The sequence below is a fragment of the Pimephales promelas genome, chromosome 1 (assembly GCF_988280905.1).
Source record: "Pimephales promelas chromosome 1, fPimPro1.hap1.1, whole genome shotgun sequence".
NCBI lineage: Eukaryota > Metazoa > Chordata > Actinopteri > Cypriniformes > Leuciscidae > Pimephales > Pimephales promelas.
Window position 1 is genome coordinate 21,796,259 of NC_142769.1, and position 14,229 is coordinate 21,810,487.

The window sequence follows — 14,229 nt, forward strand, 5'->3', positions numbered from 1 at the left end:
GATTTTTAAATGTTTTTAAAAGAAGTCTCTTTTGTTCATTAAGGCTGCATGTATTCGATCAAACATACAGTAAAAACAGTAACACTGTGAAATATTATAACTATTTAAAATCTTTCTATTTTAATATATTTAAAAATGTAATTTATTGAGAACTCTCATGTTTGTATGCATCCTTTCGGAATAAAAGTATACATTTCTTACTTACTTACTGACCCCAAATGTTTCAACAATTTAGTCATCCACCACAATAATGTATTTGCATTATCCTCATTCGACGGCTTCTCTGAGTAAATATTAATAAATGCTATAATACTAGATTTGATGAATCTGCATATATCATGTAATTAAATCTATTCCTGTAAAGATGAATAGATTCACAGCCTTAAATGAATGTATTAGATGGGGGAAAAAATAGTAAAACCACCAAGCTTTTACTTTTGAAAATGTAGCAAAAGGACACTTACTAGCACAAACAAAACTTTATACGTTTCAAAAGAAAAACAAATGTATATTGTTGGTTAAATTATAAATACAGTTCGGATTTAATGGAAAATGTCCATTCTGGCTTTAGGACTAATTAAATGACAAGGAAGTGATTTCAAGCACTAATTTGCTTACAGATATTTTGTTTTTACAATCCACACATCCATACATTTTAAGGGCCACTGCGTACATATGGAGTGAAAGTGTGTGTGGGGTCAGAGAGGCAGACTGGTGCTCTACCTGCCCTTCCTGTGGGGCCGCTGGCCGTCACCACTGTACCTGCTGTGGCAGCGCCCGCCTGAGCCGTCAGAGGAGAGGGAGAGCCCACTGGAGTGGAGGGGTTTGAGGGGAAGCTACTGCTGGTGTGGTCAGGAGAATAAATCTGCAAACAAGAGCGAGAGAAAGAAAGAGATCAGTCTGTGAGGTAGCACAGTCAACCTTTTAAACATGCAACCTGTCGTTTCCCTCTGCGGCTAGCATCCCTCAGCCAAAATGGGCTCATCAATTCTGCTGATTTTACAAGCAGAGCAGCAGTAAAAAAAAAAAAAAAAAATTGCTCACAGAATGCATATGGGCTTTTAACAGCCTATGCCTCCCTTTACAATGTCTGCAGAAAAAAAAACAAGCCCTCCTGCACTCTAAATGCTGTGTGACACCTGCAGTCCAGCCTGCGTTCTCTGGCTTTCTGACACATCTGTGGTTGTTATTAAGTCAAAGCCCGGGCCCACGCCACACACCCGCTGCATGTCGCACATCATAAGTGAAACCACATGAGCACACAAGATCAGAAACCCTGCGAGAGAGCGGGAAAACGGCAAAACAAACAGTGGTGGTAATAATTCACATTAGAGGTAGACAAAATGTCCAAACTCTTACAGCACGCTGACAGTATATCACAATTGTTTTATATGAAATGTTTTATATATTACATAACCATGTAGTAATGTGTTATTTCCTTATTTTTTGCTTTATTTATACCTGACATAAACCAAAACAGTGAAAGTATATATCAACATAACCTAATAATGTAGTATTATCTGTTTTATTGTTTTATTTTATAATTTTACTAGGGCTGTCAAATGATTGATCATGATTAATCACATCCAAAATAAAAGTTTGTGTTATATATAAATACACACATGCTTGTACATATTTAAGAAATATTTTCATGTATATACTGTATATCATTTATTTGATATGTAAATATACATATTTCATGTATAAATAATATTTTTTCTTAAATATACATGCATGTGTGTGTATTTATATATACAAAATAATTATCCACAGTGCACCCACATTTATTATGTAAACACAAACTTTTATTTTGGATGCGATTAATCGTTTGACAGCCCTAATTTTTACTCATATATTTAACTGGGTGGCCGACGTATACCAAAACATGACTGGACGAGCAACATTAGAAGCCATTGTAAAATCTGATATATAAACCATTGGCTAACACATTTCTATGAGAATACACTATCACACAGCCAAGCCCTAATTCAGATCACCATCAAATTCTGCTTACATGGCGCACATAACGGCACTTCTAATACTTAAATAGGGAGGAGATGGAATAGAGAAAAGCAGCTGGATGATGCAGAGAAAGAGAGAGAGAAGACATGGTCATTAATCTCTCTTTTTGGAGCTCATTAGAGTGAATGAGTCTGGCCCGTGGCTGTGTGGAGGGGCGTCTCAGGCTCATCTTCAGTTATGGATGAGAGGTAATAAAGCCGCTCCCTGCCTGCCCAATAAACAGCGGCTGAGACGGGCACAGTCCTGCCCACATCACAAGAAACTAACCGATGCCTTTGCCTCATTGTGCGACACTGCCGGTAGTCCCCCCTCCCCGACTGATGTTGTTTCTTTTTTAAGAAATTTTTGTCTGAAAAGGGATTTTTTGGTTAAGCTGAACGTCAAATGAAAGTAAACATTCAAGCCACGCTCTGCATTCTGCTAAAATGGTTTTTGGTCCCATAATGGAAACCACTATGAAATATTCAGGTTTTGATCCCAATTATCTGGCAGGATTTGAGAAAAACAGCTCTAAAGTTGTGGGCCATCACTTGCTGGGGATCATGAAGTCCATTTGACTTAAAAACACATCAAAATGCGGATACTATCATTATTAATCTTCTTATTAAATCCTGAATGCCACACTTTTGTGTTTCAATCAACTCTGCAAATCCTGCCTGGGGCTTTAGTACATTCATCTCTCAGAGTAGACAGGGAGAGAGAGAGAGAGAAAGAGACAGAGGGGGCAAGTGATTATAGAGTGAGAGTGATATACAGAGAGATACAAAGAAAGAAATACTCTGTGATATTAACAGATATTAAAGATTCAAATGTGTTTAATATACATGCTTTTATATAGCAGCTTATTCAGTGCACATACTTTTTTATGCACAATAATTTTAGCGAAAAGTTGACTAGGAAATGAATTTGTGTATCTTCCACTTGAGCAGCATACACTCCACAAGTTCATTTAAAACCTGATGATCATGTTTTGTGTCTGCACAAAGAGTCACATGATCAGTGTACTTGTTTAATTAGTGGCGCAGTGTAGAAACTGAGCTTTCAAAATTTTCAAACCAAACCGTATGTTTCAAGAGAGTTGTGTCTAGATTATTCTTAACTGTTCACCAGTAAAACACAGATCCTGATCCATCATAATCGTGCCAGGCAAGCGTCCGCCTCCGCCCTCGTGCTTCACGTCCTCTTACGGTTGCTGACCTAATGAGTGAAAGCGAGCCATTTGGAGTGTCCTGGGCTGGCTGACTGCTGAATTTCTAGTGTAACACCACTCATTTTACAAACAACAAACGGATCTCCGCCCTCTCATCAGTCACGCTGCTCTCCGCCAGCGGGGGCCCAATGAGCACAAACCATCCAAAAGGAACCTAAACAAAAGTGGCACAATGGACGGCCTGCAGAGCCGAGCCGCAGCAGTTAGGTCGTTTCCCCCTCCCCTCGTCCCTCCACCCCAGCCCGACCGTGTCCGTTTCACCGCAGCTTTATCATGCTAATAGAATTGAGTCTGCAAATACAAAAAGACTTAATTTGTGATTATCTTTCAGCCACACTGTCTTGTGTTTGTTTGTGTGCCAGAGTGTGCTCTCGTAGCCTCACCCACAGTATCTTTTTTCTTCTTTTCTTTCTTTTCCCTAATCAAAGAGGAGCGATTTTAGGCATCCAATTCTGCAGAAGAAGAAGAAGGTGCTACAACACTCCCAACATTAAAAGGTTATAAAAAGCTTGTCCTTGTCCTCAGCCGAGAGGTGAGTCTACGGCTCCCGTCCGAAACACTGCTGAATCAGTCCAGATGCGTTCCTACTTTAAAAAAAACCCCGTCTTGTTGTGACTTACTGTAGGATAAGCAAGTCTGCAGGATTTTTTTAGGAGCTAAATAAGTCTTTAAGTTAAGCTCGGCAAGTTTTAGAGGTTATTGTAAGCTCCAGTTTCAGGGACACATTAGGAACTCGCATGAACGCGAGCACTCATTATCCAAACCAATGAATAATCCACAGGCTTTTATGTACAGCTCCTTTTCTTGTATACTGTGAGATTAAGAGCACAATTATCCGGGCTTAGGTCCAGAAACATCCACAAACAGATCCTCTGACCTTATTCAATCTCTTAACCTTCTGCACTGCTACTAATACCCAGCCTAAGAGCACAAGTCCTGTCCTTTAAAGAATTAACTGCATCATAATGTCGGGTAATCTCGCCCACGTCTACAACACGAAGATCTCGAAAGCAAGTTGGACGACATGGGGTATGTTTACGACCCCTGAAACCGTATACCACTCAGTAGTTAAAATAATAACGCAGCATCTTTAATCCATTTCTCGGTCTGTAAAAGATGGAGGGAAGGAAATCCCTGTTCTCTGAAATGGTTAATGCATGGATTAATCGGTCTGGTTGAACGGAGAAGGATCTCACCGAAGCCAGGGCTTTTCCCAGCGCGTCTCCAGTCTGAGAGCTTCCAGTGGCATTCCCTCGGTTGGCAGCAGCTACAAAGACCACACAGAGATACGCCATTGACATCAGAACAGAGCTGACAGAGACATTAGTGTCATGCATTCTTTATAGGCGAGTAGCAGCTGGTGCTAGGTGTGTGAACTGATCGATCTAAAAAAAGTGCTGATATGAATAAGTGATACATAACCTTTCAACAATCTTTGGGGATATTTCAAAAATGTATGGGTGAAGAAAATTACTGTTGTATATATTTTGTATAAGGCACAACAAAATAAAAGAAATATTGTGAAATATCAGTACAGTTAAAAAAATATATTTTCTACTGTAATGCAATTTAAAATGTAAATTATTCCTGTGAAATTACTCTTAAGAATGATAAATGAAAAGTAAAGGCCCGTACACACCGGGACGAATATCAGCGCCCGTAATTCGTCAGCGTTTTTTGTGTTCACACCCAAGCGATTTTCGCTGACGATGAGCCGAGTGAACATGCAAATTCATTCCCTGACATTAGATGGCGCCAATTTGCTCTGCAATACCACTCCATTACAGTTATCTTTTATCAAGATGTTTGTAGTTGCAGTCGCGTTTGTCTTTATGTTCTAGCACCAGTGAGACCAGCAGCTCTACATTCACCTTGCCTTGCATATTCCTCGTCTTATTTCTTCCTAGCTGTGTAGACGGCGACACGTATATCTTCTTCACTGTTGCATATGTGTGCTCGTCAAGACCGTTTTGTGTTTGAGCGCCTCCAAGTTGTGTTTTACTGTAACTTCAGAAGCTCCAAACACGTGAGCAAAAGCGCCAATCTCATTGGTCGGATAGACGAACCCGAGGCGTTTTTTTTTTTTAAAATGACGCTTTTACGCGTGGTGTTTTACACGTCGGTGTGAACACTCACATTGGCGCCCTTTGTTTAGTCACGAGGCGTTAAACGTCGGCGAAAAACGCGCACGAAATTCGTCCCGGTGTGAACAGGCCTTAAGACTATAAATGTGCAGGACAACACACCCATGACTCCCTCTGCGGTGTTGACAGGTGGGGTGTGAGACGCGGTGACGAAGGGTGAGCTGCTGGCACTGCTGCGGTGGAAGCTGGACATGGGTGGCAGGCTAGCGTTGATGTCTGTGGGAGACACCGAGTGTGGCGGGTAGTTCTGTGACAGAGAGAGAACACGGGAACTTTTTTTTAGCTCTATGAACACGGTTATACTACATAAAACGTTTGTATTTGTTCTGAACCCACAAAGCGTTCTCACCAGGCGGTCGTGTGAGTGCAGGTTGCTGTAGTTTCCAGACTGTGGCATGTGAGATGAAGATCCTCCCAGCATTCCCCCATAGCCTGGCTGGCTGATCCCATTGGACGAGTTCCACGGGTCAGGGGAATTGTGGGTCCCATCTGATTATGCAACAAATGAAAAAAAAAAATTGAACATTAAACCATAAAGCAATCTTTGTTTTCTAGTTTCAATACGAGTAACTTCTTGCCGAGGAAGGTTTAAACTGTGAGCGAGACCGAGGTGACAGTAATGTAATAAATAATGCTGATAAACAAGGACAAACACAACACACAGTTTGATATGTGAGCCAAAGCCTGACCCCCACACTCATTACTTTGGATGGAGGATGTCAAACGGACCGGCCTGTCTTTTAGTCTGCTTTTACACTTGAGTCTGCGCCAAGCGCTGAGCGCAGCTGAGATAACATTCAGCCAGCCGCTGCTCACTTGCTTCCGCCTCAACGTTTAAAGGAGAAATTCCTCACAGTCCTAAACACACGGCTGGAAACGGCCATATAATTTTTATCTGTCCTGATTGGCAAAACTGGAATACTCAAGGTTCGTTTACTATTTAAGTCTGTGAAGTCGGTAGCATGATGGGCAGTGAGTGAAAGGTAAAGAGAAGGCTTCCCAATTGTGAAAAAATAAAAATAAAATAAAAAAAATTGAGGTTTAATGTGGGGTTAGAGGAAGGAACGTACCAGAAGTTGTTTAGTGTTTGAAAAAACAACTAAAGTAGACTGGAAGAAGATTTGGCTTTAGAATTACTAAACGTGCGAGAATTACATAAACATGCTAGACCTGTTAATAAACTCAGTCCATATTACAACTCTGCATGACAAGTTGACTAGTTTCTAGGATTCAAAGGATGCTCCAGTTTCTGTGATATCCTAGAAACTAGTCAATGTTTATTTAATTTTTTTAATAAGCTTTACTCGGTCTTTGGCAAGAATACTCTACGCAAGTACATGAACGCAAATACATCTAGCTATGAAAGCTCGATTTCATGCATTATAAAATATGTCAGACCACAATGTAATGCTTTAGTAAGAATATCATCTCGTATTCTATTTCAGTTCTCCAGCACCTGAAATATGCCTACGTCCCTACAATACAGTAGGTGAGAAACAATACATAAAAAGAGCAGTATGTCTGAATTCACAGTATTCATAATACAGTAGGCAAAAAGTACCTCGATCATGTGCTATTTCAGCTGATATTCTGAAGTGTGCGTGTAATGAACACTTTTACTATCCCAGTAAAGTGACGCAAATAACACTGTAGGTCAAATAACAAAGCCAACATGGCAGAAGTTCGCATTTCATTCATACTAGACATTCATACTTTATAGAACAGATTTTTTGGTTTGTTCCTCATCAAATGTAATATCTATTTAGACACAGTATGCAATTGTAAACTCACTGTTCAATTAAATGATGATTTTGATAACAAGTTAGTTAAAACCAATATATGTATAGCTAGCTACCTGAAAGACACAGCTAGCTTGACAGCAAACACACATCTATTGCCCACTTGGGGTTTATTTCCGCCACAGTAATGCAAGAATGTGCAGTATGCGATATGTATACAACAAAACTGTGTGTTTGCAGTGCTTTGGCCAATTATTCATGTATGTACTTGCGTATTTGTATAAAGTACGTTTCTGAACTTAAAAACAAAAAAAATAACAAAATCAAAACAAAGTAAATGCTAAAAAAGTGCTAAAAAATGATGGTGACTGACCGAAGAAAGTGCTTGCGAACATACTGCCGGGGGGTTTGGGGGACGGGTAGGATGGAGAGTCTCTGTTGAAGTCATCTGAGCTGGGAGATGGTGCATACACCTGCAAAAAAAAAGAAGCAAAATCAGGCATTGTGACCAAGAACAACTGCTTACAGACAGGTGTGAGGGAAAGTAGGCTGCCGTTTTGGTATCTACTATAAACATGAGCGACTACCGTACAGACAAGCTCATGTCATGAAGCGTATCCTCATACCCTTGGGCTAATTCACGCATACCACGAAACCTGACTGCATAATACAACACAAAAAATGCAATGCAACGCATATGGGCAATTTACAAATTCTTTGTAGTAACAGATGGCTAATTTAGAAGTCTTCTAAAAAAAACAGAGAGGATTATCTGCTGTGTAGTGTGCGCTTCAGCGCTTAATTGTAATATAATGACGACGACATGCACGCCCGCCGAACAAAAGCATCAAAACAATTGAATTAATATGCAAGGGCGTTAGGGTGCATATGTGTTTGTGTTTATGCGTGTGTATTTTAGGAGCTGTGGGGTTGGACGGGGTCAGGCCAGCGGAGCAGTGGTTACAGCTGCAGAAGTGCCCATTCCAGCAGAGGAGGATCAAAGACATGAGGCTACAGCCCAGTAATGTGGCTCTCCCAGTTCATCTGCACCAGATGGGACAAAACCTCTCAGAGGGAGAGAGAAAACACTAGCATGTATGACGTGGAAAAGAACGCTAGGTAAACGTGTTGAAGACAGACTCGCTCAGTATATGTCATTGGCCTTTACTTTCAGGTGTCCTCGTCACCTGCCGCTTAAATTCCTCCCGGCGAGGAGCCGACTGAACCCTCACATCTGTTAGAGCCAATCCTCGTAACGAAGAGCAGATGTGCTTTCAAGTTAAACACAACTTGTCAACATCACTGCAACTTTACAGTATATAGGAAACTATTAAAATAAATAAATGTTGGTTTAACTTAAAAAGGTAAGTAACCTGGTTGCCTTCAAATTTTAAGTTCATTGAAATGGAAAAAGTGAGTTAATCCAATGAAGGAGATTGATTTAATCATTAGAAACTCAAATGTTATGTTATCTGAACTAAATAAATTATTTAAGTTGATTTGACAAAAGAAAAAATGTTGTGATTACTAATCATGAAAAGATTTTTTTACAGTGTGGCAACATAGATGTCTTACAATTGACATAATACATGAAAATCTGAAATTAGTCTAACTTATCTTTAATAATTAATTCATAATTATTTACACCAAATCCAATCAATGTGACTTTTATCTTTGTTGATGCTCACAGCACCTAACATTAATAATTAAATCATATCTGTGTGCCAAGATTTAAATACAACTCTTTACTAAATGACATAATACATCATAAAATCTGAAATTACATTTAATTATTATTTATTCATAATTAGTTGCACTCCAGTTAAATATTGACCAAGACAACAGAATTCATTCTGATATTCAATCATTTATTCATTTTGTATTTTATTAATTCGTAACTATTTACCAAAACAACAGACTTGTACAATAACAAAAAATGTGCATTCATTTATTAAGTAAGAAATGAACATGAAATACACTGGAAATTACCGTAGGAGTAATTATAATCAAATATTAATTGCATTGAATTTCCATTGTCAGATCCCCGTCCTCATTAATATTTCAGATGTACGCAAAGATCCCCTTCATCACACACACAAACACACGGCTGCAGCATGTCATGACACACTCTGCATTACGATCAACATCTAAAGCCTTTCAGTCAGCTTAGCCAGCTGTGTGCGGCCGGGCACCTTGCTGAGGCGGCAGTACGGGCCCATGTGATTGGCAGTGAGTGTGTTCATAAGCTGCGACGTGCTCCCGTGGGTGTGCAGGCGCACACATGTGACCCGGGTGCTGGAAGTCCCCTGGTGATCTCAGGTTAGGGCGGCGTGGGAGAGGTCCCTTTGTCTCCGCCTCACGGCTCAATGGGCAGCATATGGCAGCGGATAATGCTAATTGTCCGCTTTACCCCGAGCTAACCAGCCGACCCGTTAATAAACCTTCCAAAACACCGGCGCCCCGCTCCACCACCAGGATAGAGAATGAAAGAAAGCACGAGAAAAAGAGCAAAGGAAACGCTTCCTTTGACCACAGCTTTAATTAGGAAGCTGTCAGTTATTCACGACCCTCTGATCTAAACACCCACGTTTACATTATTTCCCTCATTGTACTTCTTTTTTAAAATACTGAACATGGAAATAAACCGTGGAAAGAAATTAGTTAACAGAGGTGTATATTTGGAGTTCCCATACTTTTTTTTTAACCAATACATTTCCAGTCATTTGTGATAATTATAAGATTATACAATACTTTTAAAAATAATTTTTAGAGACTGCAATCACAAAGAGCAATTTACACCCACTTAAAGATTTTAACATACCAAAACATATATAGGCCTATATATATTCACATTTATATTTTTTAGGGCAGCAACCCAGTATACATTTCCAAAATCACTAAATTCATTTCCATCTGTCATAAAAATGCAGTCATGAACAAAAAGCAATATAAATTGTATTTTTTATTTCAATTCCTCTGTGAGTAAATGGAGACGAAGGCTCACGCTGATGAGTGAAATGAGTTTTTCCTCTCCTTTCTTGCCTGTCACACCTTCCTTTGATCTGAAAACCACATCCATCACAACAACACACGGAAAAACCACTAAACTGTCAACATATGGATAAGCCCAATGACAACAGTGAGAGAGGCAGGGAATAGAGAGAGAGAGAAAGAAATAATTATAGAGGGAGGGAAAAAAGGCAGAACAACAGAATAACCCACAAGGACGGGTTCAGAGCAGAGGGACCGCGAGTGACAAGAAAATATCCTGCCTCTGCATGTCACTTGTTTGGAGTCGGATCGCAGCCCGAGGGCCTTCCTTTTCAACTCCCATCTAACACACTTATCAAGCCGAAAAGGCACGCTACTCGCGCACAATGAGCCCCTATTGAACACAGCAGCTCTGTCCTGAAGGGACACGTTCTGACTTTTAAAGCCAAGTCTGTCTACAAAGAGCAGACGGTAAAAGTTTGAAACTTAAAAGCATTTTGTTCCTTACAGATACAGGTGGAAGCCTTTCGAGAGGAGAAAAACAACACGATGGTCTGCTTTGAACAACTACAGACGGTGCTGATGACTCATTATGCAAACTTTCAACCAGAACAAAACCTTCAAAAAGGCAGAGTATGTACCTGAAAAAAAAAGCACTATTTTTCAGCAGAAGCCCTATAAATCTGAAAGGAAAAGCTACCACCTTAGACAAACACGTATAAATACGTGAATTAAAGCGAGAACAGCAGAGAGGAAATAAAATACTTCACACGTCATAAACTGGCCCAATCAAAGCCGGGGAGGCCGCTTGCCCCCCCCAAGGCCCGGCCATAAAATTATTGGTACCAGCTTGACATTCAAACAAATCAATGCGACTTTTATCTTTGTTGATGCTCACAGCATCTGACATTTAATAAATAAATGATATCTGTGTGCCAAGATAGAAATAAAGCAACACAAGGAAGGGTTTATTGGGCATTTACCCACCGCTTTGGATCATAAAGCTCAACTCTGACCCGAGTGAGCCACATGCTCCTCATTTTCTCTTTCCTCCCAGCCTGCATTACAAGGCTGGAAATACTTAATATAAAAAGATCAAAGTGAGCTTTGTGGTGCAGGAACAAAGAGATCTGTCATAATGGCCTACGAGGAAAGCTAACTCTGGACTCTGTCAGATGACCTCAAAAGAAGTGAAAACACAAGCCGGGGTCTCACTTAGTCCCCAGAAAAACGAGATCGGAAATTTAAGAAAGTTGCGCAAACATGATTACTGCCGCTCTTGTGAAAAGCAGCATGAATAATGAGAACAACATCGAAATTTAATAAGCGAGCTCTTGAAGCGGGTAAGGGATCATTCTTAAATGCGGCAAACAGATGGAGAAATCTCCAGAGCCCCACGCAGACAGAGAGAGAGAAAGACATCAGGGACATCTTCTGGAAACTTTTTCCTCTCTACTTTGCATTCTCTGGGGAGCGGCGACTCACTTTTAAGGAGCTAGGTGGAACATTCCAACCAAACAATCTCACAAATTATATACTTTTCTAATTCTTTATATTGGGAAGTCATTCCTAAAAGGTAAGTTTTATCAGATTTTGCTATTTAAGGAAAGCCAGTCATGAGGAACAAGTGTAACAACTTCTTTCTCGTTCACATTCACAGTTAGTGACGATTGATGTCGTTTTTACCTTTCATTCCCACAGAGAAGTTTAACCAGGTTTTTCTATCTTTTCAGAAGTGAACCTAAACGCCCACTCATGTCAGTGACCAATCACCAATCCAATCATCAAGCACCTGACAAACGTTCAGCGCACATGCACACGAGCGCTCACACGGACAGCCACACGCAGACAGGCAAACAGGCATCGTGAGAGGCACACAGAAATCAAAGGGCCTGTGGTGGAGAGATTTAGGGGTCCCATCAGGATTCCTGTATTGAGAAGAATGCCTGGCTGATTAAAAACAGATGGAGGAACAGCGATGCTGCTGCTCTGAGCTCAATCTGCAAACAGGAAAGTCAAACCTCAACAGACAGACTCTCTTCCTTAATCACTCCCAGACTCCCACTTGTTATTATTGTGAGCCCGTCTCAGCGCTCAGCAAAGCGGACGGTGAGGCACAAGCCCAGCCAGCATCGGTTCAACTTGCCAACACCAAATAATCTTCCAAAACAAGTGCCTTTTTATCAAGAAAATAGAGACTTGCAGGTGTGACTGTAAAACATTTCTATTTCATAAACTCCATACAGCCGTTAAAACAGGGTAACAACTCACACACTTCTTCAGCAGCAAATGAAAGTAAATGTTGACCTAGCTCAGACTGAGGTAATGGAAACAGTCAGCAGTCACACACACACACACACACGGGCAAAGCCGAGAGCAACGAGACCCTCAACTCAGTTTCAACACACTGAACTGACACGGCTCACCACTCCATTAAACCCGACAGCCCACCGTGCACATGAATAACATGTTTACTCGCACACATTTCCTCTAGGGAGAGAAGGCACTCACCGATTTTCCGTTGTAGTAATACATGCTGCCCATTCCAGGCACGGGGTAGGCGCAATACATGATAAAAGCCTCAGAGATGCTGGGAAAGACGTAGAGCCAGATACAGAAGATCTCTTTTCACCAACCCGCTCAGTGCACATACATCCACTCGCTGCACAAGGGACTAATTCCTTCAGTGCTGGCCCCCTACACATGGATCTACTCACAGACAACTTATGCAAAGCAGGACCATACCAACTCAGCCAGCAGCGAGGGGGGAGGGCTTATGGGAAGAGGAGGAGGAGGAGGACAACGGACCAATACCCAGAGCTCGGCTCCCCTAAAGCCTCGTGAGTGCTGAGGCTAAGAGAGGAGGGGGAGATGGAGGATAAAGAGCGAGGGAGGGCCACAAAACAATTGAGTAAGTGGATTGACTTGTACTTAAAAAAAAAAGAGACAGAAAAGGAAATTAGAATGGTGGATTTTTCGTGCGAATAAGGGCAAAACACTGAAATGAGTTCATTTACCTGTTGATTCTTGTCTGTTCTTTTCCAGAAAATGAAATTAAAAAAAAAAACTATATTGATATACTTTAGAGGTGCATACAAACACAGAAACGGAAACACATACTGGTCTAAATCCCTAGCTGATTAATCTTTTCGTGATTATTGTTTCTATTTTATGGAGGGGTTGGACTGAGTATATACAGTAGGAGAGGATTTCCACACCACATCAATAATCTCGTAAATGAAAAAAAGAAAGAAAGATTTTAGGGATATAACATTTTAATATAATATATAAATATAATACTTAATATAAAAAGTGACAGTCCTGAAAAATGTATAACGGTTTCCACATTTTAAGCATTGCCATCACACATTATGTAATAATCTATTAAAGAAGATAACAGTTACAATAAATTGATATTTCTGAATCAATTTTCAATCAAATAATTGCAGCATTGGAGCATACGCGACTTTCTAAAAACAGTAAGTTTTATCTTATTCATCATAATATACTGATATTAATGTGTGCTTTTGAGTTTCACGCCACGCACTTGTTTGCCCTAAACCAAGTCTGGTGCTGAAAGTTGCGACCTGTGGCTGTTGTTTTAATAGTCCCCCACCGTGGCGTGACAGCAAACACAGAGAGCTGTTGAACACATCCAACAGCTGCAGAGGGGCCGAGCCTGACGTCAAGACCCGAGAGCAATGACGCTCCATTTCCTCAGACGTCCCCTCCTCTCGCTCGCGTTGTACCCAGCGCTCCCCTTCACGGGCCTCTTGCCCATAGACCAAGGGGGGCGGTAGGATACACAACCCAAATGACAGGCGCACTGGGGGTGGAAAAAGAAAATGAGGGGAAGGAAGGGAAATGCAAGAGTGGAAGTGGAAGAGAGGCAAAAGCAAAAGGCTGGAATGAATGGACGGGGGTGCAAAAATAGACCGGGAGGCCAAGGTCGTCCCCGTGCTGTGAACACGCTGACCTGTAGTGGCATCGGTCTCTTTAAAGCCCACTCCACTACGGGCCCTTTCATGTCTGTCACTGCAGGCTTCCCTGTCCAAACACCATCCTCCCTCGGACCATCCACAACATTATTGTTATGGAAAGATGAAAGCCTTCCCAGAAAATG

At 41.0% G+C, this 14,229-nt stretch overlaps 1 protein-coding gene across 6 annotated transcripts in view; it reads right to left on the bottom strand.

Annotated features, from left to right (window-relative positions):
- The window catches only part of tcf12 (transcription factor 12), a 125,660-nt gene that overhangs the window by 15,270 nt on the left and 96,161 nt on the right, over nt 1-14,229 (bottom strand). For 3 of the 6 annotated variants that reach the window (XM_039654360.2, XM_039654363.2, XM_039654361.2), the window contains exons 9-13: nt 7,489-7,588; nt 5,726-5,865; nt 5,479-5,623; nt 4,429-4,499; nt 724-865 (exon numbers count right to left, since the gene is read on the bottom strand). In XM_039654360.2, coding sequence (XP_039510294.2) covers nt 724-865; nt 4,429-4,499; nt 5,479-5,623; nt 5,726-5,865; nt 7,489-7,588 — 598 coding nt within the window. Of the gene's footprint in view, nt 1-723; nt 866-4,428; nt 4,500-5,478; nt 5,624-5,725; nt 5,866-7,488; nt 7,589-12,617; nt 12,926-14,229 lie in introns of those variants that run through there. The other 3 variants (XM_039654362.2, XM_039654365.2, XM_089128959.1) reach the window with 2 other exon arrangements.